The 22,994-nt window shown below is 48.1% G+C and overlaps 1 protein-coding gene across 4 annotated transcripts in view; it reads right to left on the minus strand.

Moving 5' to 3' along the window:
* The window catches only part of arap1 (ArfGAP with RhoGAP domain, ankyrin repeat and PH domain 1), a 73,480-nt gene that overhangs the window by 41,552 nt on the left and 8,934 nt on the right, over window positions 1-22,994 (minus strand). For all 4 annotated transcript variants that reach the window (XM_031897396.1, XM_031897395.1, XM_031897398.1 and 1 more), the window contains 8 exons: window positions 21,147-21,302; window positions 17,658-17,727; window positions 17,067-17,187; window positions 15,110-15,303; window positions 13,813-13,919; window positions 13,157-13,356; window positions 12,229-12,314; window positions 3,986-4,168 (listed from right to left, as the gene is read on the minus strand). In XM_031897396.1, coding sequence (XP_031753256.1) covers window positions 3,986-4,168; window positions 12,229-12,314; window positions 13,157-13,356; window positions 13,813-13,919; window positions 15,110-15,303; window positions 17,067-17,187; window positions 17,658-17,727; window positions 21,147-21,302 — 1,117 coding nt within the window. The remainder of the gene's footprint in view (window positions 1-3,985; window positions 4,169-12,228; window positions 12,315-13,156; window positions 13,357-13,812; window positions 13,920-15,109; window positions 15,304-17,066; window positions 17,188-17,657; window positions 17,728-21,146; window positions 21,303-22,994) is intronic.

Below are 22,994 nucleotides of genomic sequence, written 5' to 3' on the forward strand. Positions count from 1 at the left end.
CCCAGCACCCCACTGTACCCAGTACCCTACTGTACCCAGCACCCCATTAAACCCAGTACCCTACTGTACCCAGCACCCCACTGTACCCAGTACCCCATTGTACCCAGCACCCCATTGTACCCTGTACCCTACTGTACCCAGCACCCCATTGTACCCAGTACCCTACTGTACCCAGCACCCCATTGTACCCTGTACCCTACTGTACCCAGCACCCCACTGTACCCAGTACCCCACTGTACCCAGCACCCCATTGTACCCAGTACCCTATTGTACCCAGCACCCCACTGTATCCAGCACCCCATTGTACCCAGTACCCTATTGTACCCAGCACCCCACTGTACCCAGCACCCCATTGTACCCAGTACCCTACTGTACCCAGCACCCCACTGTACCCAGTACCCCACTGTACCCAGCACCCCATTGTACCCAGTACCCCTATTGTACCCAGCACCCCACTGTACCCAGCACCCCATTGTACCCAGTACCCTACTGTACCCAGCACCCCATTGTACCCAGTACCCTACTGTACCCAGCACCCCACTGTACCCAGTACCCCACTGTACCCAGCACCCCATTGTACCCAGTACCCCACTGTACCCAGCACCCCACTGTACCCAGCACCCCACTGTACCCAGCACCCCACTGTACTCAGCATCCCATTGTACCCAGCACCCCATTGTACCCAGCACCCCATTGTACCCAGCATCCCATTGTACCCAGCACCCCATTGTACCCAGCACCCCACTGTACTCAGCACCCCATTGTACCCAGCACCCCATTGTACCCAGCACCCCATTGTACCCAGCACCCCACTGTACTCAGCACCCCATTGTACCAGCACCCCATTGTACCCAGCACCCCATTGTACCCAGCACCCCATTTACCCAGCACCCCATTGTACCCAGCACCCCATTGTACCCAGCACCCCACTGTACTCAGCACCCCCATTGTACCCAGCACCCCATTGTACCCAGCACCCCATTGTACCCAGCACCCCACTGTACTCAGCACCCCATTGTACCCAGCACCCCATTGTACCCAGCACCCCATTGTACCCAGCACCCCATTGTACCCAGCACCCCATTGTACCCAGTACCCTACTGTACCCAGCACCCCAAAGCTTATATACTACAAGGGAGAGTGAACAAGGGCAGAAACAGGTGCAAAGCTGGCAGTTGCATTGATGTGTACAAAACCTTTATCTGCACCTATACGGGAAAGTGTATCATATCCCACAGTATTTCAATTGCCAATCAAAGTACATTGTATATTTGGCGACTTGTGAGTGCGGAGCACAATATGTGGGGAAGACAATTAGAAATGCTGGTACTACCTGTCAGCTATTGCCAGATGTGACAGTCAGCGATAGCTAAACACATGGCAGAAAGACATGATAAACGCGGTCGGATAACCTTCCCGATCAGAGACAAACCCAGGGCCAGCGTTGGGGGGGGATCTGGATATTAAGTTATCGGAGAGGGAGGTTTTATGGATCTACTCCCTTAAAACTACCGAACAATATGGCGGCCTTAATGGAGAGTGGGAGGCTTCATGCTATTGCTAGCATTATATTATTATTATTATATACTCCATAACTACCAGTATAGCGGTTTATGTATATTCCACATATGCTATCTGCCCTAGGGGTTATTATTTTTGGTTGAGCGTATATATTAAAGAGCTGGTTTTTCTCCTATATTTTTTCTCCTTTTTCTCCTTATTGGATACATTATTAGTATACATATATGTTTTGAGTTTCTATTCTATCATGCTTGTACTAAATAGATTGTGATTGGGGCAAATAGTTTTTTGTCTTTTCTCTAATTAATCAATGTTGCCCTCTTCTTCTCTTCTCAGTTGTTTAACCCTTATATGGCTATAATAGTTGATGTGGGCTTTGGGAATGGCCTTGCTTAGAAGGGGTTAAGCCAATGGGATTTTCGTATTATATGCCTATAAATATGCTTTTAACAATGGCATACCTTGAAGGGGTTAACTCTTAATTGAATTGGTGGGTGTGTTGTATGTGTCTATTTAAACATGGGTGCTTTGGGTCATGGACATGGCTTCTGAAGAAGTGGCATGTTGTCACGAAACGCGTCAAGCTAGGCTCTCTGTTATGCTTTTAACAATGGAAACAACAAAGAATCATTTTTAACCAGAGAAGACACAGAGAAGACACAGTGCTCCGATAACCTTCTTTCTTTTGCTGCTAAAGTTCCCCTGGATGGGGGCATGGTAGCACAGGTGTCTGATACATGGGTTACTATCCTGGTGAGTGCTCCCCTTATTCATTTGTACAGCACCCCACTGTACCCAGCACCCCATTGTACCCAGTACCCAACTGTACCCAGCACCCCACTGTACCCAGTACCCCACTGTACCCAGCACCCCGTACCCACACCCCATTGTAACCCAGTACCCCACTGTACCCAGCACCCCATTGTACCCAGCATCTACTGTACCAGCACCCCACTGTACTCAGCACAATTGTAACCCATCACCCCAACTGTACCCACACCCCATTGTTCCCAGCACCCCCGTACCAGCACCCCACTGTACCAGCAACCCCCACTGTACCCACATCCTACTGTACCCAGCACCCTACTGTAGCCAGCACCCCATTGTACCCAGCATCCTACTGTACCCAGCACCCCACTGTACCCAGCACCCTACGTACTCAGCACCCCACTGTACCCAGCACCCCATTGAGCCCAGCATCCTACTGTACCCAGCACCCCATTGTACCCAGCATCCTACGTACCAGCACCACTGTACCCAGCACCTACTTACCCAGCACCCCACTGTACCCAGCACCCCATTGTACCCAGCATCCTACTGTACCCAGCACCCCATTGTACCCAGCATCCTACTGTACCCAGCACCCCACTGTACCCAGCACCCTACTGTACTCAGCACCCCACTGTACCCAGCACCCCATTGTACCCAGCACCCTACTGTACTCAGCACCCCACTGTACCCAGCACCCCATTGTACCCAGCACCCCACTGTACCCAGCACCCCACTGTACTCAGCACCCCACTGTACCCAGCACCCCATTGTACCCAGTACCCCACTGTACCCAGCATCCTACTGTACCCAGCACCCCACTGTACCCAGCACTCCATTGTACCCAGCACCCCATTGTGTCCAGCACCCCACTGTACCCAGCACCCTACTGTACTCAGCACCCCACTGTACCCAGCACCCCATTGTACCCAGCACCCCACTGTACTCAGCACCCCACTGTACCCAGCACCCCATTGTACCCAGCACCCCACTGTACCCAGCACCCTACTGTACTCAGCACCCCACTGTACCCAGCACCCCATTGTACCCAGTACCCCACTGTACCCAGCATCCTACTGTACCCAGCACCCCACTGTACCCAGCACTCCATTGTACCCAGCACCCCATTGTATCCAGCACCCCACTATACTCAGTGTCCCATTGTATCCAGCACCCCACTATACTCAGTGTCCCATTGTATCCAGCACCCCACTATACTCAGTGTCCCATTGTATCCAGCACCCCACTGTAAACTGCACCCCTGACATAAGTTATATGACCCAACGAGGATACATAGAGCAAATAGGACCTACACAGTGGTGTAATTATTTGGGGAGCAGGGAGTGTGAGGGTACTGGGGTGCGCCCCTTGGTGCCAGTGGCCCACATATCCCGCAGCAGCAGATTTAGACACGGGGGCCCAAAGCAAAGGTCGGCCCAATACACAGCCCATAGCCCTCCAGTTGTGCCACTGGGCCACTTACAAAGGTAAAGCAAGTAAGTATTGGGGGACATGTCAGACAGACACCTTGGATACTCCTGGGGGTATTTGCACCGTTACTCAATAGGGCAGGTGCCTGGGGGGGCCCTACAGCTCCCAATTACACCCCTGGGAAGCAGCCCCCCAGCCCCCCAGTAACAGCTCAGGTTATGGCGGAACTGGATCCGGAGCCCCGGGTTCTGCTGAACGTTCCTACCTTGTCCAACTCGGCCTGGTTCCCAAAGAGCTGGTGGTACCGCCGGTACTTTCCCTCCCGGTATTTGGCCAAGATGAACTTTTTCCTCTCCGCCATGCTGCTGGTCACGTCGATGGCTTCGCTGGGGGGGACATTGGCCGCCCAGAACTTATTGCTCGCGGTATTACCGATTCTCTGAAACAGCTGTCGGGATTGGTGGGAAAGAGGGGAAATTAAACAGAATCGCATGAAACTGCCAACATTGTGTCAGAAACTGAACTCAGGGGGCGGAGCATAGAGAGTGATGTCACAAAGACAGCTAATGACTGTTAATTAGTAATTAATGGAGTTCTAGTAGGGGTGCACCAGATCCACTTGTTTGGGATTCGAACCCCGAATCCTTCGTGAAAGATTTGGGTAAATAACGAACCGAATCCGAATTTGCATATGTAAATCAGAATAAGCAAAGCATGCTGGGTTGGCAAAAAGTCACATGATTTCAGGATTCGGATTTGGTTCGGCCAAATCTCAATCTCGTCCGAATCCCGAACCAAATCCTGTTCTAGAATCTAGAACCCTGCGCATATCCCAGCTTTGCTAGACTGTAAGCTCTGATGGCAAGCCCCTATACAGATGTGTATTTGAGCTGTGTGTGCTGCTGTGTGTGTGTGTGTACCCTGTATGTGTGTGTGTGTACCCTGTATGTGTGTGTGTGTACCCTGTATGTGTGTGTGTGTGTGTGCTGCTGTATATACCCTGTATGTGTGTGTGTGTGTGTGTGCTGTATATACCCTGTGTGTGTGTGCTGTATATACCCTGTATGTGTGTGTGTGTGTGTGTGTGTGCTGTATACTACCCGTGTGTGTGTGTGGTGTGTGTGTTGCTGCCGTATATACCCCGTGTGTGTGTGTGTGTGTGTGTGTGTGTGCGTAAATATACCCTGTGGTGTGTGCTGTATATACCCTGTAGTGTGTGTGTGTGGTGCTGCTGTATATAACCTGATGTGTGTGCTGCTTGGTAAATACCCTGTGTGGTGTGTGTGTGTGTGTGTGTGGTGTGTGTTGTGTGCTGCCTGTATATACGCCTGTGTGTGGTGTGGTGTGTTGTGTGTGTGTGGTGGGCTGTATAAACCCTGTGTGTTGTGTGCTGTATATACCACCCTGTATGTGTGTGTGGTTGGTGTGTGTGTGTGTGTGTGTGGTGTGCTGTATAATACCCTTGTGTGTGTGCTGTATATACCCTGTGTGTGTTGTGTGTGTGTGTGTGTGCTTATAACCTCTGTGTGTGTGTGCTGAATATACCCTGATGTGTGTGTGTGTGTGTGCTGGACTGTATATACCCTGTAAATGTGTTGTGCTGCTGTAATATACCTCTGTGTGTGTGTGCTGCTGTAATATACCCGTGTGTGTGGTGTGGTGGTGTGTGTTGTGTGTGTGTGTGTGCTGTTATACCCTGTGTGTGTGTGTGCTGCTGTATATACCCTGTATGTTGTGTGTGTGTGTGTGTGTGGTGTGTGTGGTGTGTGTGGTGTGCGTAATACCCTGTTGTGTTGTGTGTGTGTGTGGTGGTGTGTGTGTGGTTGTTGTGTGCTGTAATATACCCTGTGTTGTGTGTGTGTGTGTGTGTGTGTGTTGTGTGATGTTGTGTGTGCTGTATTACTCTGGTGTGTGTGTGCTGCTGTATATACACTGTATTGTGTCTTGCGTATATACCCTGTGTGTGTGCGGGTTGTGTGTGTGTGTGTGTGTGTTGTGGTGGGTGTTGTGGCTGCTGTTATACCTGTGTGTGTGCTGTGTGCTGCTGTAATAACCCCTGTGTGTGGTGTGTGCTGTATAAACCCGTAAATGTGTGTGTGTGTGTGGTGTGGTGTGCTGCTGTATATACCCTGGTGTGTGTGTGTCTGTAATACCCTGTATGTGTGTGTGGGGTGCTCTGAATACCGCTGTGTGTTGTTGGTTGTGTTGTGCTTGTATATACCCTGTGCTGGTGTGTGGTTGTGTGCTGTATATACTACTGTAGTGTGTGTGTGTGTGCGTAATATACCGTGTGTGTGTGTGTGTGTTGTGTGTGTTTGTGCTGTATATACCCGTATGTGTGGTGTGTGTGGTCTGCTGTAAACCTTGTTGTGTGGTGTGCTGTAATATAACCTGTTGTGTGTCGTGTGTGTGTGTGTGTGTGTGTGTGTGGTGGTGGTGTGTGGTGGCTGTAATACACCGTAAGTGTGGTGTGTGCGCTGTATATACCCGGTGTGTTGTGTGCTGTAATACTCTGTGGTTGTGTGTGGGTGGTTCGGTGGCTGTTATAACCCCTGTGATTGTTGTGTGTGTGTGTGCTGCTGTAATACCCGTGGTGTGTGTTGTGTGCTGTATAATCCCTGTGTGTGTGTGGTGTGTGTGTGTGTGTGGCTGCTGTATATACCCTGTGTGTGTGTGTGTGTGTGCTGCGTATATAACCCGTGTGTGTGTGTGTGCTGCTTGTTATAACCTCTGTGGTGTGTGTGCTGCTGTATAACCTTGTGTGTGTGTGTGTTGGTGTGTGCTGCTGTAAATACCCTGTATGTGTGTGTGTGTTGGCTGCTGTATATATCCACCCTGTGGTGTGTGTGTGTGGCTGTATATACCCTGTAGTGTGTGTGTGTGGTGTGCTGCTGTATTATACCCTGATGGGTTGGGTGGTGTGTGTGCTGCTGTATATACCCTGTATGTGTGTGTGGTGTGTGCTGCGTATATACCCTGTGTGGTGGTTGTGTGTGCTGTATATACCCTTGTGTGTGTGTGTGTGGGTGTGTGTGTGCTGCTGGTATAACCCTATGTGTCTGGGTGTGTGCTCTGTAATAATACCCTGTATGTGGTGTGGTTGTGTGTGTTGGCTGCTTATACCCTGTGTGTGTGTGTGGTGGTGTGTGCTGCTGTATAATACCCTGTGGTGTGTGTGTGTTGCTGTATAACCCTGTGTGTGTGTGTGGTGTGTGTGTGTGTGTGTGTGTGTGCTGCTGTATATACCCTGTATGTGTGTGTGTGGTGTGCTGCTGTTATACCGCTGTGTTGTGTGTGCTGTATAACCCTGTGTGTCGGTGTGTGTGTGGTGTGTTGTGTGTGTGTGTGTGTGTGCTGCTGTATATACCCTGTGTGTGTTGTGCTGCTGTATATACCCTGTGTGTGTGTGTGAGCGCGGTATATACCCTGTTGTGGTGTGTGTGTTGCTGCTGTATATACCCTGTATGTGTTGTGTGTGTGCTGTATAACCTCTTGTTGTGTGTGTGTGCCTGTATATACCCTGTGGTGTGTGTGTGCTGTAAGTATAATCCTGGTGGTGTGTGTGCTGCGTATATACCCTGTATGTGTGCTGTGTGTGTGCTGCTGTATATTACCCTGTGTGTGTGTGTGTGGGTGTGTGTGCTGTATAACCCTGTGTGTGTGTGCTGCTGTATATAACCTGTGTGTGGTGTGTGTGCTATATACCCTGCGTTTGGGGGGTTTTTGTGGGGTGGGGGGGGGGGGGGGGTGGGGGGGGTGCTGTAATATACCCTGTATGTGTGTTGTGTCTGCTGTATATGACCCTGTATGTGTGTGGTGTGTGTGTGTGTGTGCTGCTGTGATAATCCCTGTGTGGTGTGTGTGCTGTATATACCACACCTCTGTGTGTGTGTGTGTGTGTGTGTGTTGCTGCTTCTGTATATACCGCCGTTTGTGTGTGCTGTATATACCCTTGTGTGGTATGTTGTGTGTGTGTGTCTGTATATAACCCTGTGTGGTGTGTGCTGCTGTAAAACCTGTGTGTGTGTGTGCTGGCTGTATATACCCTGTGTGTTGTGCGTATACTACGCCTGTAATGTGTGTGTGTGTCTGGCTGTAATAATACCGCTGTATTTGTGTGTGGTGTGTGTGTGTGGCTGCTGTATAATCCCTGTGTGGTGTGTGTGTGCTTGCTGTATATACCTGTGTGGTGTGCTGCTGTAAATATACCCTGTGTGTGTGTGCTGCTGTATATCCCTGTGTGTGTGTGCTTGCTGTATATAAGCCCTGTGGTGTGTGCTGCGTGCTCTGTATTACCTCTGTATGTGTGGTGTGGTGTGCTGCTGTAATAACCCCTGTGTTGTGTGTCTGTATATCCCCTGTAATGTGTGTGTGTGCGCTGATATACCCCTGTGTGTGTGTGTGTGTGCGCTGTAAGACCCTGTTGTGTGTGTGCTGCTGTAAACCTGTGTGTGTGTGTGCTTGTATAAATACCCTGGGTTGTGTGGGTGTGTGGTGTTCTGCTGTAATAACCGCTGTGTGTTGTTGTGTTGGTGTGTTGTGTGCTGCTGTAATATACCCTGTGTGTGTGTGTGTGTGGTGTGTGTGTGCTGCTGTATATATCCCTGGTGTGGTGTGTGCTGCTGTATAACCCTTGTGGTGTGGGTGTGCTGTAATATACCCTGTGTGTGTGTTGTGTTGTGTGCTGCTTAATATACCCTGTGTGTGGGTGTGTGTGTGTGTGTGTGGCTCGCTGTATATACCTGTGTGGTGTGTGCGATAACCCTGTGGTGTGTTGTGTGTGTGCTGCTGTATATACCCTGTGTGTGTGTGTTGTGTGTGTGCGGCTGTATATACCCTGTGTGTGTGTGTGTGTGTGTGTGTGTGTGCGCGTATATACCGTCTGTGTGGGTGGTGTCTGCTGTATATACCTGTATTGTGTGTGTGGGTGTTTGTTGCTGTATAACCCTGTGTGTGTGGTGTGTGTGTGTGTGCTGCTGTATATCCTGCTGTGGTGTTGTGGTGCTTGCGTATATATCCTGTATGTTGTGTGTGTGTGTGTGTTGGTGTGTGCCTGCTGTATATACCCTGTTGGTGTGTGTGTGTGCCTGTATATACCTGTGTTGTGTGCTGCTGTATAACCCTGTTATGTGTGTGTGTGGTGTGCCTGTAATACCCTGTGTGTGTGTGCTGTAATATACCCTGTGTGTGTTGTGCTGCTGTATATACCCCTGTGTGTGTGTGTGTGCTGCGTATACCGCGTTTGTGTGTGCTGTTTAACCCTGTGTGTGTGTGCTGCGTATATACCCTGTTGTGGTGGTGGGCTGCTGTAATAACCCTGGTGTTTGTGCTGCTGTATATACCCTGTGTGGGTGTGTGCCTGTAGTATACCCTGTGTGGTGTGCTGCTGTAATATACCCGTGTGTTGTGTGTTTTTGGTGTTGCGTAATACCCTGTGTAGTGTGTGTGTGTTGTGCGTAAACCCTGTTGTGTGTGCTGTATATACCCTGTATGTGTGTGTGTGTGTGTGCTGTATTACCCTGATTGTGGTGTGTGTGTGTGCTGTATATACCTCTGTGGTGTGTGCTGTATAACCCTGTGTGTGTGTGTGCTGCGTAATATACCCTGTGTGTGTTGTGGTGCTGTATAACCTGTTGTGTGCTGCGAATATACCCTGTGTGGTGTGTGTGTCTGTATATACCCTGTGTGTTGTGGTGCTGTATAATACCCGTATGTGTGTGTGTTGTGTGTGCTGTATTACCCGTATGTTGTTGTGGTGTGTTGCTGTAATACCCGTGTGTGTGTGCTGTATATAACCCTGGTGTGTGCCTGTATATACCCTGTGGGTGCTCTGTATATACCCTGTGTGTGTGTCGTGTGTGCTGTATATAACCCTGTGTGTGTGTGTGTTGTGTGTGCTGTAATACCCTGTAGTGTGTGTGGTGTTGCTTATATACCCTGTATGTGTGTGTGCTGCCGTATATACCCTGTGGTGGTTGTGCTGCTTATATACCCTGGGTGTGGGTGTGCTGCTGTAATATACCCTGTGTGTGGTGTGCTGCGTTAAACCCGTAGTGTGGTGGCTGCTGTATATACCCTGTGTGGGTGTGTGTGCTGCTGTAATATACGCCTGTGTGGTGTGGTGTGCTGTATATACCCTGTTGTGTGTGTGTGCTGCTGTATAATCCCGTGTTGTGTGCGTATATACCCTGTGTGTGTGTGTGCCTGCCTGTATATACCTGATGTGTGTGTGTGTCTGCTGTAATACCCCTGTGTGGTGTGCTGTATATACCCTGTGTGTGTGTGTGTGCTGTATATACCCTGTGTGTGTGTGTGCTGCTGTATATACCCTGTGTGGTTGTGTGTGCTGCTGTATATACCCTGTGTGTTGTGCTGCTGTATATACCCTGTGTGTGTGTGTGCTGTATATACCCTGTATGTGTGTGTGTGTTGTGTGTGTGCTGCTGTATATACCCTGTGTGTGTGTGTGTGCTGCTGTATATACCCTGTATGTGTGTGTGTGTGTGTGCTGTATATACCCTGTGTGTGTGTGTTGTGTGTGTGGTGTGCTGCTGTATATACCCTGTGTGTGTGTGTGTGCTGTATATACCCTGTGTGTTGTGTGTGCTGTATATACCCTGTGTGTGTGTGTGCTGCTGTATATACCCTGTGTGTTGTGTGTGGCTGTATATACCTGTGTGGTGTGTGTGTGTGTGTGCTGCTGTATATACCCTGTGTGTGTGTGTGTGCTGCTGTATATACCCTGTGTTGTGTGTGTGGTGTGCTGTATATACCCTGTGTGTGTGTGTGCTACTGTATATACCCTGTGTTGTGTGGTGTGTTTGTGTGTGTGCTGCTGTATATACCCTGTTGTGTGTGGTGTGTGTGTGCTGTATACCCTGTGTGTGTGTGTGTGTGTGGTGTGTGCTGCTGTATATACCCTGTGTGTGTGTGTGTATATACCCTGTGTGTGTGTGTGTGTGCTACTGTATATACCCTTGTGTGTGTGTGTGTGTGTGTGTGTGCTACTGTATATACCCTGTGTGTGTGTGTGTGTGCTACTGTATATACCCTGTGTGTGTGTGTGTGTGTGTGTGTGTGCTGTATATCCCTGTGTGGTGTGTGTGGTGTGTGCGTATATACCCTGTGTGTGTGTGTGTGTGGTGTGTGCTGCTGTATATACCCTGTGTGGTGTGTGTGTGGTGTGTGTGCTGCTGTATATACCCTGTGTGTGTGTGTGTGTGTGTGGTGCTGCTGTATATACCCTGTGTGTGTGTGTGTGTGTGTGTGTGCTGCTGTATATACCCTGTGTGTGTGTTTGTACAGCGCTGCGGAACATGTTGGCGATATAACTAGTAATAATACGGAGCCAAAGCGATTGCATCGGGGGAATGGGGGCCAGCGCCTCGGCCAGGTTGCTCAGATGGAAAGAAAAGAAAAATCCCCAATTCCAACCCCGAGATCAGCTGATCCGGACACTTGGCAGAGCGGCGCATTTATGTAACAAAGAACATTCCAATCCAGGAACGTTCTGTGCAGATCTTTAACCCTTGCGTGCCCAGAGCCGGCTGATCTGCTCTTCCTGGTGCTGCTGCGGAGGCTGCTAAGTAATTATTATTATTAATATTATTATAAAGTAATGGTTTGGGCACCTCTATACTGTCCTGTGCTTTATACCCCAGTTCTACCCCAATACACCTTATAGACCCAAAGGGCATCTGATGTGACCCTGGATGGAACACCTGGGACAGGAGCGTTGTTAGATTAAAGGGGAAGTTCACCTTCAGTAGGATGTAGAGAGTAATATTCTGAGACAGTTTGCAATTGGTCTTCATTTTTTATTATTTGTAGTTTTTTAAGTTTAGGAGCTCCCCAGTTTTGTAGTTTCAGCAGTTATTTGGTTGCTAGGGTCCAAGTTACCTTAGCAACCAGGGAGTGGTTTGGAGACTGTTAACTGAATAGGAGAGGGGCTGAATATTAGGGATGCACTAAATCCACTATTTTGAGATTCGGCCGAACCCTGAATCTTTTCTGAAACATTCGGCCAAATACTGAACCGAATGAGGAGTCTGAACCTGCTGAAAAGGCCAATTCTTGGCCGAACCCCGAACCGAATCCTGGATTCAGTGCATCCTTACTGAGTAGGAAAGAAAGCTACAAAAGTAACAATAAAACTGGAGCCTCACAGAGCAATAGGGTTTGGCTGCCGGGGTCACTGACCCCCATTTGAGAGCTGCAAAGAGAAGAAGAAGAAGGGAAATAATTCAAAAACTATGGCAAATAAATAATGAAGACCAATAGAAAAGTTGCTTAGAATTGGCCATTCTATAACTTACTAAAAGTTAAATTAAAGGTGAACCCCCCCATTTAACCCCTCCATGCACTGATTGGTCGCATAAGACTTACTCCAAGGTTTTGGCTCTGCACTCTCTGCCCTGATTGGTGGATAAGCACTCATTCATTTACCTGCTAATCCCACAACCATCACCGACTGTTATACATTTATCCATATACAAAGGGTTAATGTACCTCTATCAGCTCCTGGGTCCAAACCTTATGGTCCATCTTGAGACTCCGCACTTTGCTGATGTTTGGCCCCAGGCTCCGGTGCTCCCCTGGGAATGAGCAGAACAAGAAGCTGTGATATTAGGGTGCAGGTACCATTGTGAGGATTCGGGGTTGGGTGCAGGTACCATTGTGAGGATTCGGGGTTGGGTGCAGGTACCATTGTGAGGATTCAGGGTTGGGTGCAGGTAACATTGTGAGGATTCGGGGTTGGGTGCAGGTAACATTGTGAGGATTCGGGGTTGGGTGCAGGTAGCATTGTGAGGATTCAGGGTTGGGTGCAGGTACCATTGTGAGGATTCGGGGTTGGGTGCAGGTAACATTCTGGGGATTCGGGGTTGGGTGCAGGTACCATTGTGAGGATTCGGGGTTGGGTGCAGGTAACATTCTGGGGATTCAGGGTTGGGTGCAGGTACCATTGTGAGGATTCGGGGTTGGGTGCAGGTAACATTTCTGGGGATTCAGGGTTGGGCTGCAGGTAACATTGTGAGGATCGGGTTTGGGTGCAGGTAACATTCTGGGGATTCGGGGTTGGGTGCAGGTACCATTGTGAGGATTCGGGTTGGGTGCAGGTAACATTGTGAGGATTCGGGGTTGGGTGCAGTAACATTGTGAGGATTCGGGTTGGGTGCAGGTAACATTGTGAGGATTCGGGTTGGGTGCAGGTAACATTGTGAGGATTCGGGGTTGGGTGCAGGTAACATTGTGAGGATTCGGGGTTGGGTGCAGGTAACATTGTGAGGATTCGGGGTTGGGTGCAGGTAACATTGTGAGGATTCGGGGTTGGGTGCAGGTAACATTGTGAGGATTCGGGGTTGGGTGCAGGTAACATTGTGAGGATTCGGGGTTGGGTGCAGGTAACATTCTGAGGTTTATTAGAAAAGCCGCTCACCTGCGCATCTCTTGCACATCACCACACACAGGTTGATCGATGCCCAGTCTGGATTGGGCGCGTTACAGTCTGCGCAGCGCCGATTCGCTTCCACCAACCAGATCTTCTTGGCTACTTCAAGGTTGGAAAGCGCTTCTCCAATGGACTGCAACATGGCTTCCACCCACTCGCCCTTCTCCGACTCGCTGTCTGCTGAGAAGCTGAAGGAAAGGGATGGAGCAGAATTATATACAGAATATCGGCAGCAATAACCTCAGTGAGCAATAAGCACAGTTTCCCAGCACTGAACAAGTCTGTCCCTTTATCCCCATGTCTGATTCCTGTGCCATATAATGACGGGAGAAAATGCCATCATTATCTCTATATGTAAGGTACCAGCAAGGGGCCTGACACAGTGCTGGGAATCAGCATTCTCACTGGGCAGTTCTTTTGCATTTATAATCAACTTATTTATCAGTACAATTCTCATTGGGGAATTTCCTTGCATCTATAATGATGGTTTTTGGCAACTTCTATAGCAAAACTAGGGGGCGCCGTGGGGCAGCATCATGGCTGGGTTTATATCCCCTTAAACATCTGGGCCCACCGGCCCAGTCTGACCCTGACCCATACAACTATGTCAGACTTGCAGGATCGGTTCTGCTGCTCACACTCACCTGAAGGTCTTGTAAGGAGTTGTCAGGTCGAAGCTTCTCCTGTCGGAATCCTTCACGCTGCCGAGATTCATATCAATAAACTTTAATCCGACTCCGGACGCGTGATCCTGGGAAGGGAAAGGGGTATCAAACACTACATTAAATCCCCGGAATGCCATTGGCTACGGAAGAGTGGGAGCGACTGAACTCGTATTTTCCCATTCCCCCGATGGAAGTCACCCCCATTCCTTAATCATTCCTGATTTTTATTCATAATATAAAAATATATGCCGGGGGGCTAGGGGGTTTGTTTAATACAGCTATGGGATCCCTTATCCGGAAACCCATTATCCAGAAAGCTCCGAATTACGGAAAGCCTGTCTCCCATAGACTCCATTTTAATCAAATAATTCAGAATTTTAAAACTGATTTCCTTTTTCTCTGTAATAATAAAACAGTACCTGTACTTGATCCCAACTAAGATATAATTACCCCTTATTGGGGGCAGAACAGCCCTATTGGGTTTATTTAATGGTTAAATGATTCCCTTTTCTCTGTAATATAAAACAGTACCTGTACTTGATCCCAACTAGATATAATTACCCCTTATTGGGGCAGAACAGCCCTATTGGGTTTATTTAATGGTTAAATGATTCCCTTTTCTCTGTAATAATAAAACAGTACCTGTACTTGATCCCAACTAAGATATAATTACCCCTTATTGGGGCAGAACAGCCCTATTGGGTTTATTTAATGGTTTAAATGATTCCCTTTTCTCTGTAATAATAAAACAGTACCTGTACTTGATCCCAACTAAGAGTATAATTACCCCTTATTGGGGCAGAACAGCCCTATTGGGTTTATTTAATGGTTAAATGATTCCCTTTTCTCTGTAATAATAAAACAGTACCTGTACTTGATCCCAACTAAGATATAATTACCCCTTATTGGGGGCAGAACAGCCCTATTGGGTTTATTTAATGGTTAAATGATTCCCTTTTCTCTGTAATAATAAAACAGTACCTGTACTTGATCCCAACTAAGATATAATTACCCCTTATTGGGGGCAGAACAGTCCTATTGGGTTTAATTAATGTTTTATTGATTTCTTAGTAGACTTAAGGTATGGAGATCCAAATTATGGAAAGACCCCTTATCCAGAATACCCTTGTTCCCAAGCATTCTGGATAATGGGTCCTATACCTGTATTTGAAAGTCAGTGGCATAATCTGAGGACAAAATGGTGGAGACAACCTTGACAATAACACCCGACAGGCACATATAGGAAGCTACATCTGATTGGCCGATTGCCACCAACCTCGGCGCTCTTGTACAGGAACACCTTGTCCATCACCACCTCCACGTACACCTTGTTCCTGAAGCCCCTCAGTTCCAGGAAGCCGCTCTTGTCCGCCCCCATGGAGTTGATGGGCACTGGATGGTAAGTAGATAATCGGTTCCGCTTCTCATCTACCACCTGCTTGAAGGCTTTTACCCATTCATTACGAACCTCTGGCACCAGAGAGACAATGATATAATGTTATAGTTGTGCAGTGCAAACAGGTGCTTTAAGTTGCAGACTCCACTGTAAGCTGCCATCAGAGTGGCCTAGTCCCACCCACTGCTTGAGTCAGAGACTCTCTGCTCCTCCCTCTGTAAGCTGCCATTAGAGCATACTAGTCCCACCCACTGCTTGGGTCACAGACTCCCTACTCCTCCTATGTAAGCTGCCATTAGAGCATACTAGTCCCTCCCACTGCTTGGGCCACAGACTCCCTACTCCTCCCCCTGTAAGCTGCCATTAGAGCATACTAGTCCCACCCACTGCTTGGGCCACAGACTCCCTGCCCTGCCCCCTGTAAGCTGCCATTACAGCATACTAGTCCCACCCACTGCTTGGGTCACAGACTCCCTACTCCTCCCCCTGTAAGCTGCCATTAGAGCATACTAATCCCACCCACTGCTTGGGTCACAGACTCCCTACTCCTCCCCCTGTAAGCTGCCATTAGAGCATACTAGTCCCACCCACTGCTTGGGTCACAGACTCCCTACTCCTCCCCCTGTAAGCTGCCATTAGAGCATACTAGTCCCACCCACTGCTTGGGTCACAGACTCCCTACTCCTCCCTCTGTAAGCTGCCATTAGAGCATACTAGTCCCACCCACTGCTTGAGTCACAGACTCCCTACTCCTCCCCCTGTAAGCTGCCATTAGAGCATACTAGTCCCACCCACTGCTTGAGTCACAGACTCCCTACTCCTCCCCCTGTAAGCTGCCATTAGAGCATACTAGTCCCACCCACTGCTTGGGTCACAGACTCCCTACTCCTCCCCCTGTAAGCTGCCATTAGAGCATACTAGTCCCACCCACTGCTTGAGTCACAGAACTCCCTAACTCCTCCCTCTGTAAGCTGCCATTAGAGCATACTAGTCCCACCCACTGCTTGAGTCACAGACTCCCTACTCCTCCCCCTGTAAGCTGCCATTAGAGCATACTAGTCCCACCCACTGCTTGAGTCACAGACTCCCTACTCCTCCCCCTGTAAGCTGCCATTAGAGCATACTAGTCCCACCCACTGCTTGAGTCACAGACTCCCTACTCCTCCCTCTGTAAGCTGCCATTAGAGCATACTAGTCCCACCCACTGCTTGGGCCACAGACTCTCTGCTCCTCCCTCTGTAAGCTTCCATTAGAGCATACTAGTCCCACCCACTGCTTGGGCCACAGACTCCCTACTCCTCCCCCTGTAAGCTTCCATTAGAGCATACTAGTCCCACCCACTGCTTGGGCCACAGACTCCCTACTCCTCCCCCTGTAAGCTGCCATTAGAGCATACTAATCCCACCCACTGCTTGGGCTACAGACTCCCTACTCCTCCCCCTGTAAGCTTCCATTAGAGCATACTAGTCCCACCCACTGCTTGGGCCACAGACTCCCTACTCCTCCCCCTGTAAGCTGCCATTAGAGCATACTAATCCCACCCACTGCTTGGGCTACAGACTCCCTGCCCCTCCCCCTGTAAGCTGCCATTACAGCATACTAGTCCCACCTACTGCTTGAGTCACAGACTCCCTACTCCTCCCTCTGTAAGCTGCCATTAGAGCATACTAGTCCCACCCACTGCTTGAGTCACAGACTCCCTACTCCTCCCCCTGTAAGCTGCCATTAGAGCATACTAGTCCCACCCACTGCTTGGGTCACAGACTCTCTGCTCCTCCATCTGTAAGTAGGACATGGGTGAAAAGTTTTATGGGACCCATCTGATTCCTTTTCTTACCATCACTCTCAGCCCGGAAGACAAAGTCGCGGTTGGAGGTCCTGACTTCAAATTTCTGATCCCCACAGGGAGCAACTTCCGCTATGAAATTGGTTTTGATGAAGCCATTAGAGTACATGTCCTGCAAGAGAAACCACAAGCCCCCTGTTTAAACAAATCTCCCCTATATATATATATATATACACTAATAGCACAGGTTCTGCCCAGAGCATTGATTAATGGGAGAAGGAGCTGCCATATTGGTTACTCGGCAGGAATATTTAGAAACCTCAGCAGACCTGGGATAAACATGGCAGCTTTGTTGCAAGGCACTCTAATGAAACAGCGCCCACTGCTGGCCCCAGTGCTGATATGGGCCACTCACAGCCAATCAGCGCACACTGTAAGCTGTAGGAAACCGCCATTAAATCAATATTTACTCGCGCTCAGTATTTACGAGACCAGATTTACTCGTTCGGTGACAGTATAAACTCTATAAACAAGGAAATTGTTTCCTTTTCATACTCAGACTTTCTGTAAGAGATAAGCAAAAGCCCCAGACGGGGCAATAAAGCGAGCTGGGAGGGGCCATGTATTGGGGGGGGGGCCCACCTTGTCGCTCTCATAGTAGCGCAGATAGTCCAGATCCAACTTCACCCATCGCTTCTGGAAAATGTACGACCTTCAGGGGAAAACAAAACGACATTAATGAACAAATATTGACTCCCAACCAGCGCCAAAGTGACCCATGCGCGGGGAGAATTTCCAATAGGAACATCAGAACCGGGTCCAATCCCTCCCCCTAAGAACTGGTTTGGTTCTGTCATCTTTAACTTTTACTAACAAAGGAAAATAAACTGGGCTTCCCAATACCCCCTCTATGGTAATGCCCCCAATAGGGCTGTTCTGCCCCAATAAGGGGTAATTATATCTTAGTTGGGATCAAGTACAGGTACTGTTTTATTATTACAGAGAAAAGGGAATCATTTAACCATTAAATAAACCCAATAGGGCTGTTCTGCCCCAATAAGGGGTAATTATATCTTAGTTGGGATCAAGTACAGGTACTGTTTTATTATTACAGAGAAAAGGGAATCATTTAACCATTAATTAAACCCAATAGGGCTGTTCTGCCCCAATAAGGGGTAATTATATCTTAGTTGGGATCAAGTACAGGTACTGTTTTATTATTACAGAGAAAAGGGAATCATTTAACCATGAAATAAACCCAATGGGGCTGTTCTGCCCCAATAAGGGGTAATTATATCTTAGTTGGGATCAAGTACAGGTACTGTTTTATTATTACAGAGAAAAGGGAATCATTTAACCATTAAATAAACCCAATAGGGCTGTTCTGCCCCAATAAGGGGTAATTATATCTTAGTTGGGATCAAGTACAGGTACTGTTTTATTATTACAGAGAAAAGGGAATCATTTAACCATGAAATAAACCCAATAGGGCTGTTCTGCCCCAATAAGGGGTAATTATATCTTAGTTGGGATCAAGTACAGGTACTGTTTTATTATTACAGAGAAAAGGGAAATCATTTTAATCAAATAATTCAGAATTTTAAAACTGGAGTCTATGGGAGACGGGCTTTCCGTAATTCTGAGCTTTCTGGACAACGGGTTTCCGGATAAGGGATCCCATACCTGTACAAGCTCAGTGCCATATCTCCCACTTTGTCTTTGTGCCCAAACCCCACACATGAGCAGAACCTTCTTATCTCCTTTGGGTCAGTACCTATATGTCGGATGTAGACCCCCTACTATCACTGTTACAGAATATATAGTAATAGTTACTATTGCCAATAGATATAACAGCTGAAACCAATATATGAAATAAATTCCACTTGTCTGAGTCAGTGATCAGTAACTTGATCCAATTATTTTTCCTTCATGCCAAAACAGGGGGGGCCCTGTAGCACTAAAGCACTAAAGCCCCAAATGTGCCAACCCCATTAGCACCCCGTTTGGCTTGGAGCCCTGGGGCATTTTCATGGCCTGAATCCAACCCCGTTGGAAGGGTTGGAGTAATGATATCACCAGAAAGTGGGCCCAATTGTATAATATTACGCCCCACGAGGGGCCACACCGCCCCGGCCCATGGGTAATCTACTATCTGCACCTGCTGCTTTATTCACTTCTATTCTATTTTATTGCATAAAAGTAGCCGGATATAAATCACTTGGCAAAACCTGAGTGATACCCACGTTACCCATATTCATGGCAAGATGTATGGCAGCCCCCACACTGTATGTACAAGCCTGAATGTGCAGATACAGTAGGGCGTCTGCTATAAAACTGTACCTCAATATTTCCATTGTGCCATTTGTTGCCCATAAAGACACTGGCTGGCATGGTGCCGGTGCCGGTGCCGGATGAAGACTCAGCACTGACCATTGGGACATTCAGAGCCGGTTACAGTGAATCCTAAGCATTGGCTCAGCCGGTATCGCACTCTCTATAAACCTCCCAGTGGATCCTGGGGGGAGCGGAGCAGCTGCAGAGCCGGGATCTGAGCCAGGAGAGGAAAGAAACTCCCCCTTCCAACCCAACCAGGAACATTAATGGCACCATGTACTGATCCAGAACTCTATCAGAGACCCTAAAACTGTAATGTTGCCAATAAATAGAGGCGCTGGGTAAAGGGGATATAAACCCAGCCATGATGCTGCCCCACTGCGCCCCCTAGTTTTGCTATAGAAGCTGCCAAAAAACATCAATATGTTACATTATTGTGGGATTTGTAGCCCAGTAACAACTGAGTAACGTTGGGTTGAGCCGCGCTGGGCAGCAGGGTTTGTATCCCCTTTAATATCCTGTCTGAGGGCACAATGGCTCCTACTAATCCTACTTTACTTACTTTAGCAACTGCTGCTTCTCTACCCAGGGAGAACCCCAGAACACCCAGTCACCCCTTAAATCTCTGCTGTTGTGAAACTACAACTCTCACACCCGCCTACTCCCAACAATGCAAGGAGGCACATGAGCTCATTCTGCCAATTATAATGGGGGCAACTGCCTTGGGGCCCCCCTGCAACCCCAGGTCCTACTCCCCCTATAGCTGCATTAGGGCCGCACAATTAATTTGCCTTTGGGTTGCAAATAAAACAGAACTAAACTTGGAAATTGTCTGAGAAAAAATAGAAAAATGAACCCACAGTTACAAGAAATGTGGTTTTTGGACGCTGCCGGTGATAATGGGATTTCCAGAAAACTGAAATGAATCTGTTTCTTCTCACGATCAGCGGCCGGACTGTGGGGTGGGGAGCAGTGTGGGGTCCCAGGGGGGGTGAATAATCTCAAATACAAACCAAATGGGAAAGGGAGGTGCAGCCCAGTGAGCTGTATGTATTATAAGGGATAATGTACCCCCTACTGTAAATGATAAGGATATTAGCAGTCACTGAGGGGTTCTGTGCCCCCCATATAAAGGCACAAGGCTGCAGGCTGAGTTATACAGGGAACTCTGAGTATCACTCATGTATTATAAGGGATAATGTACCCCCTACTGTAAATGATAAGGATATTAGCAGTCACTGAGGGGTTCTGTGCCCCCCATATAAAGGCACAAGGCTGCAGGCTGAGTTATACAGGGAACTCTGAGTATCACTCATGTATTATAAGGGATAATGTACCCCCTACTGTAAATGATAAGGATATTAGCAGTCACTGAGGGGTTCTGTGCCCCCCATATAAAGGCACAAGGCTGCAGGCTGAGTTATACAGGGAACTCTGGGTATCACTCATGTATTATAAGGGATAATGTACCCCCTACTGTAAATGATAAGGATATTAGCAGTCACTGAGGGGTTCTGTCCCCCCCATATAAAGGCACAAGGCTGCAGGCTGAGTTATACAGGGAACTCTGGGTATCACTCATGTATTATAAGGGATAATGTACCCCCTACTGTAAATGATAAGGATATTAGCAGTCACTGAGGGGTTCTGTGCCCCCCATATAAAGGCACAAGGCTGCAGGCTGAGTTATACAGGGAACTCTGAGTATCACTCATGTATTATAAGGGATAATGTACCCCCTACTGTAAATGATAAGGATATTAGCAGTCACTGAGGGGTTCTCACTCTTGCACTTACCCTTGGGGAGGGTTCTTGTCCAGCCACCCAGTTTTGATGAGCACAGATTGCTGAGTGGAGTCGGTATCCTCCATGCTGCCGCTGTGGGTGCTGGAGACCCCGGAGGAGAGGGAACTGCTGGACTGGCAGGCGCTGAGGTCACTGTCGCTCCGAATACTGAATTAAAGGGAAAGTAAAGAGACAGAACATCGGTTATAGAGCAAGTCTAGAATTCAAACCTAGAGCCCCACACACAGTGACTGCCACCCATACACCCATACACAGTATCACTCTCTCATACAAGGATTATAAGGAATGAGGTGCCAGTTGCAGGGGTGCAGACGCTATGACTCAAAGGGGTTGTTTGCCTTTAAATTAACTGTTAGTATGAAGCAGAGAGTGCTATTCTGAGACATCTTGCAATTGGTCTTTATTTTGTGTTATTTGTGGTTTTGTAATTATTTAGCTTTTTGTTCAGCAGCTCTCTGGTTTGGAATTTCAACAGCTATTTGGTTGCTAGGATCCAATTAAACCTAGCAACCAGGCAGTGGTTTGAAAGAAAGCCAGAATTATTATTATTATTAACATTTATTTATAAAGCGCCAACATATCCCGCAGCGCTGTACAATAAGTGGGTTACATACATTGGGCATACAGAGTAACATATACAGCAATCAGTAACCGATACAGGGGGGGAAGGGAGCCCTGCCCAAAAGAGCTTACACTCTACAAGGAGTAACATATACAGCAATCAGTAACCGATACAGGAGGGGAAGGGAGCCCTGCCCAAAAGAGCTTACACTCTACAAGGAGTAACATATACAGCAATCAGTAACCGATACAGGAGGGGAAGGGAGCCCTGCCCAAAAGAGCTTACACTCTACAAGGAGTAACATATACAGCAATCAGTAACCGATACAGGAGGGGAAGGGAGCCCTGCCCAAAAGAGCTTACACTCTACAAGGAGTAACATATAAAGCAATCAGTAACCGATACAGGAGGGGAAGGGAGCCCTGCCCAAAAGAGCTTACACTCTACAAGGAGTAACATATAAAGCAATCAGTAACTGATACAGGAGGGGAAGGGAACCCTGCCCCAAAGAGCTTACACTCTACAAGGAGTAACATATAAAGCAATCAGTAACCGATACAGGAGGGGAAGGGAGCCCTGCCCCAAAGAGCTTACACTCTACAAGGAGTAACATATAAAGCAATCAGTAACCGATACAGGAGGGGAAGGGAGCCCTGCCCAAAAGAGCTTACACTCTACAGGGAGTAACATATAAAGCAATCAGTAACCGATACAGGAGGGGAAGGGAGCCCTGCCCAAAAGAGCTTACACTCTACAAGGAGTAACATATACAGCAATCAGTAACCGATACAGGAGGGGAAGGGAGCCCTGCCCAAAAGAGCTTACACTCTACAAGGAGTAACATATACAGCAATCAGTAACCGATACAGGAGGGGAAGGGAGCCCTGCCCAAAAGAGCTTACACTCTACAAGGAGTAACATATACAGCAATCAGTAACCGATACAGGAGGGGAAGGGAGCCCTGCCCAAAAGAGCTTACACTCTACAAGGAGTAACATATACAGCAATCAGTAACCGATACAGGAGGGGAAGGGAGCCCTGCCCAAAAGAGCTTACACTCTACAAGGAGTAACATATACAGCAATCAGTAACCGATACAGGAGAGGAAGGGAGCCCTGCCCAAAAGAGCTTACAATCTACAATAGAAGACCCGAACAGAAAGATTAGATGCAAAAAAACAACAACAACAATAAAACTGGAGCCTCACAGAGCAATAGGGTTTGGCTGCCGGGGTCAGTGACCCCCATTTAAATACTGCAAAGAGTCGGAAGAAGAAGG

The sequence above is a fragment of the Xenopus tropicalis genome, chromosome 2 (genome assembly GCF_000004195.4).
Source record: "Xenopus tropicalis strain Nigerian chromosome 2, UCB_Xtro_10.0, whole genome shotgun sequence".
In the NCBI taxonomy this organism is placed as follows: domain Eukaryota; kingdom Metazoa; phylum Chordata; class Amphibia; order Anura; family Pipidae; genus Xenopus; species Xenopus tropicalis.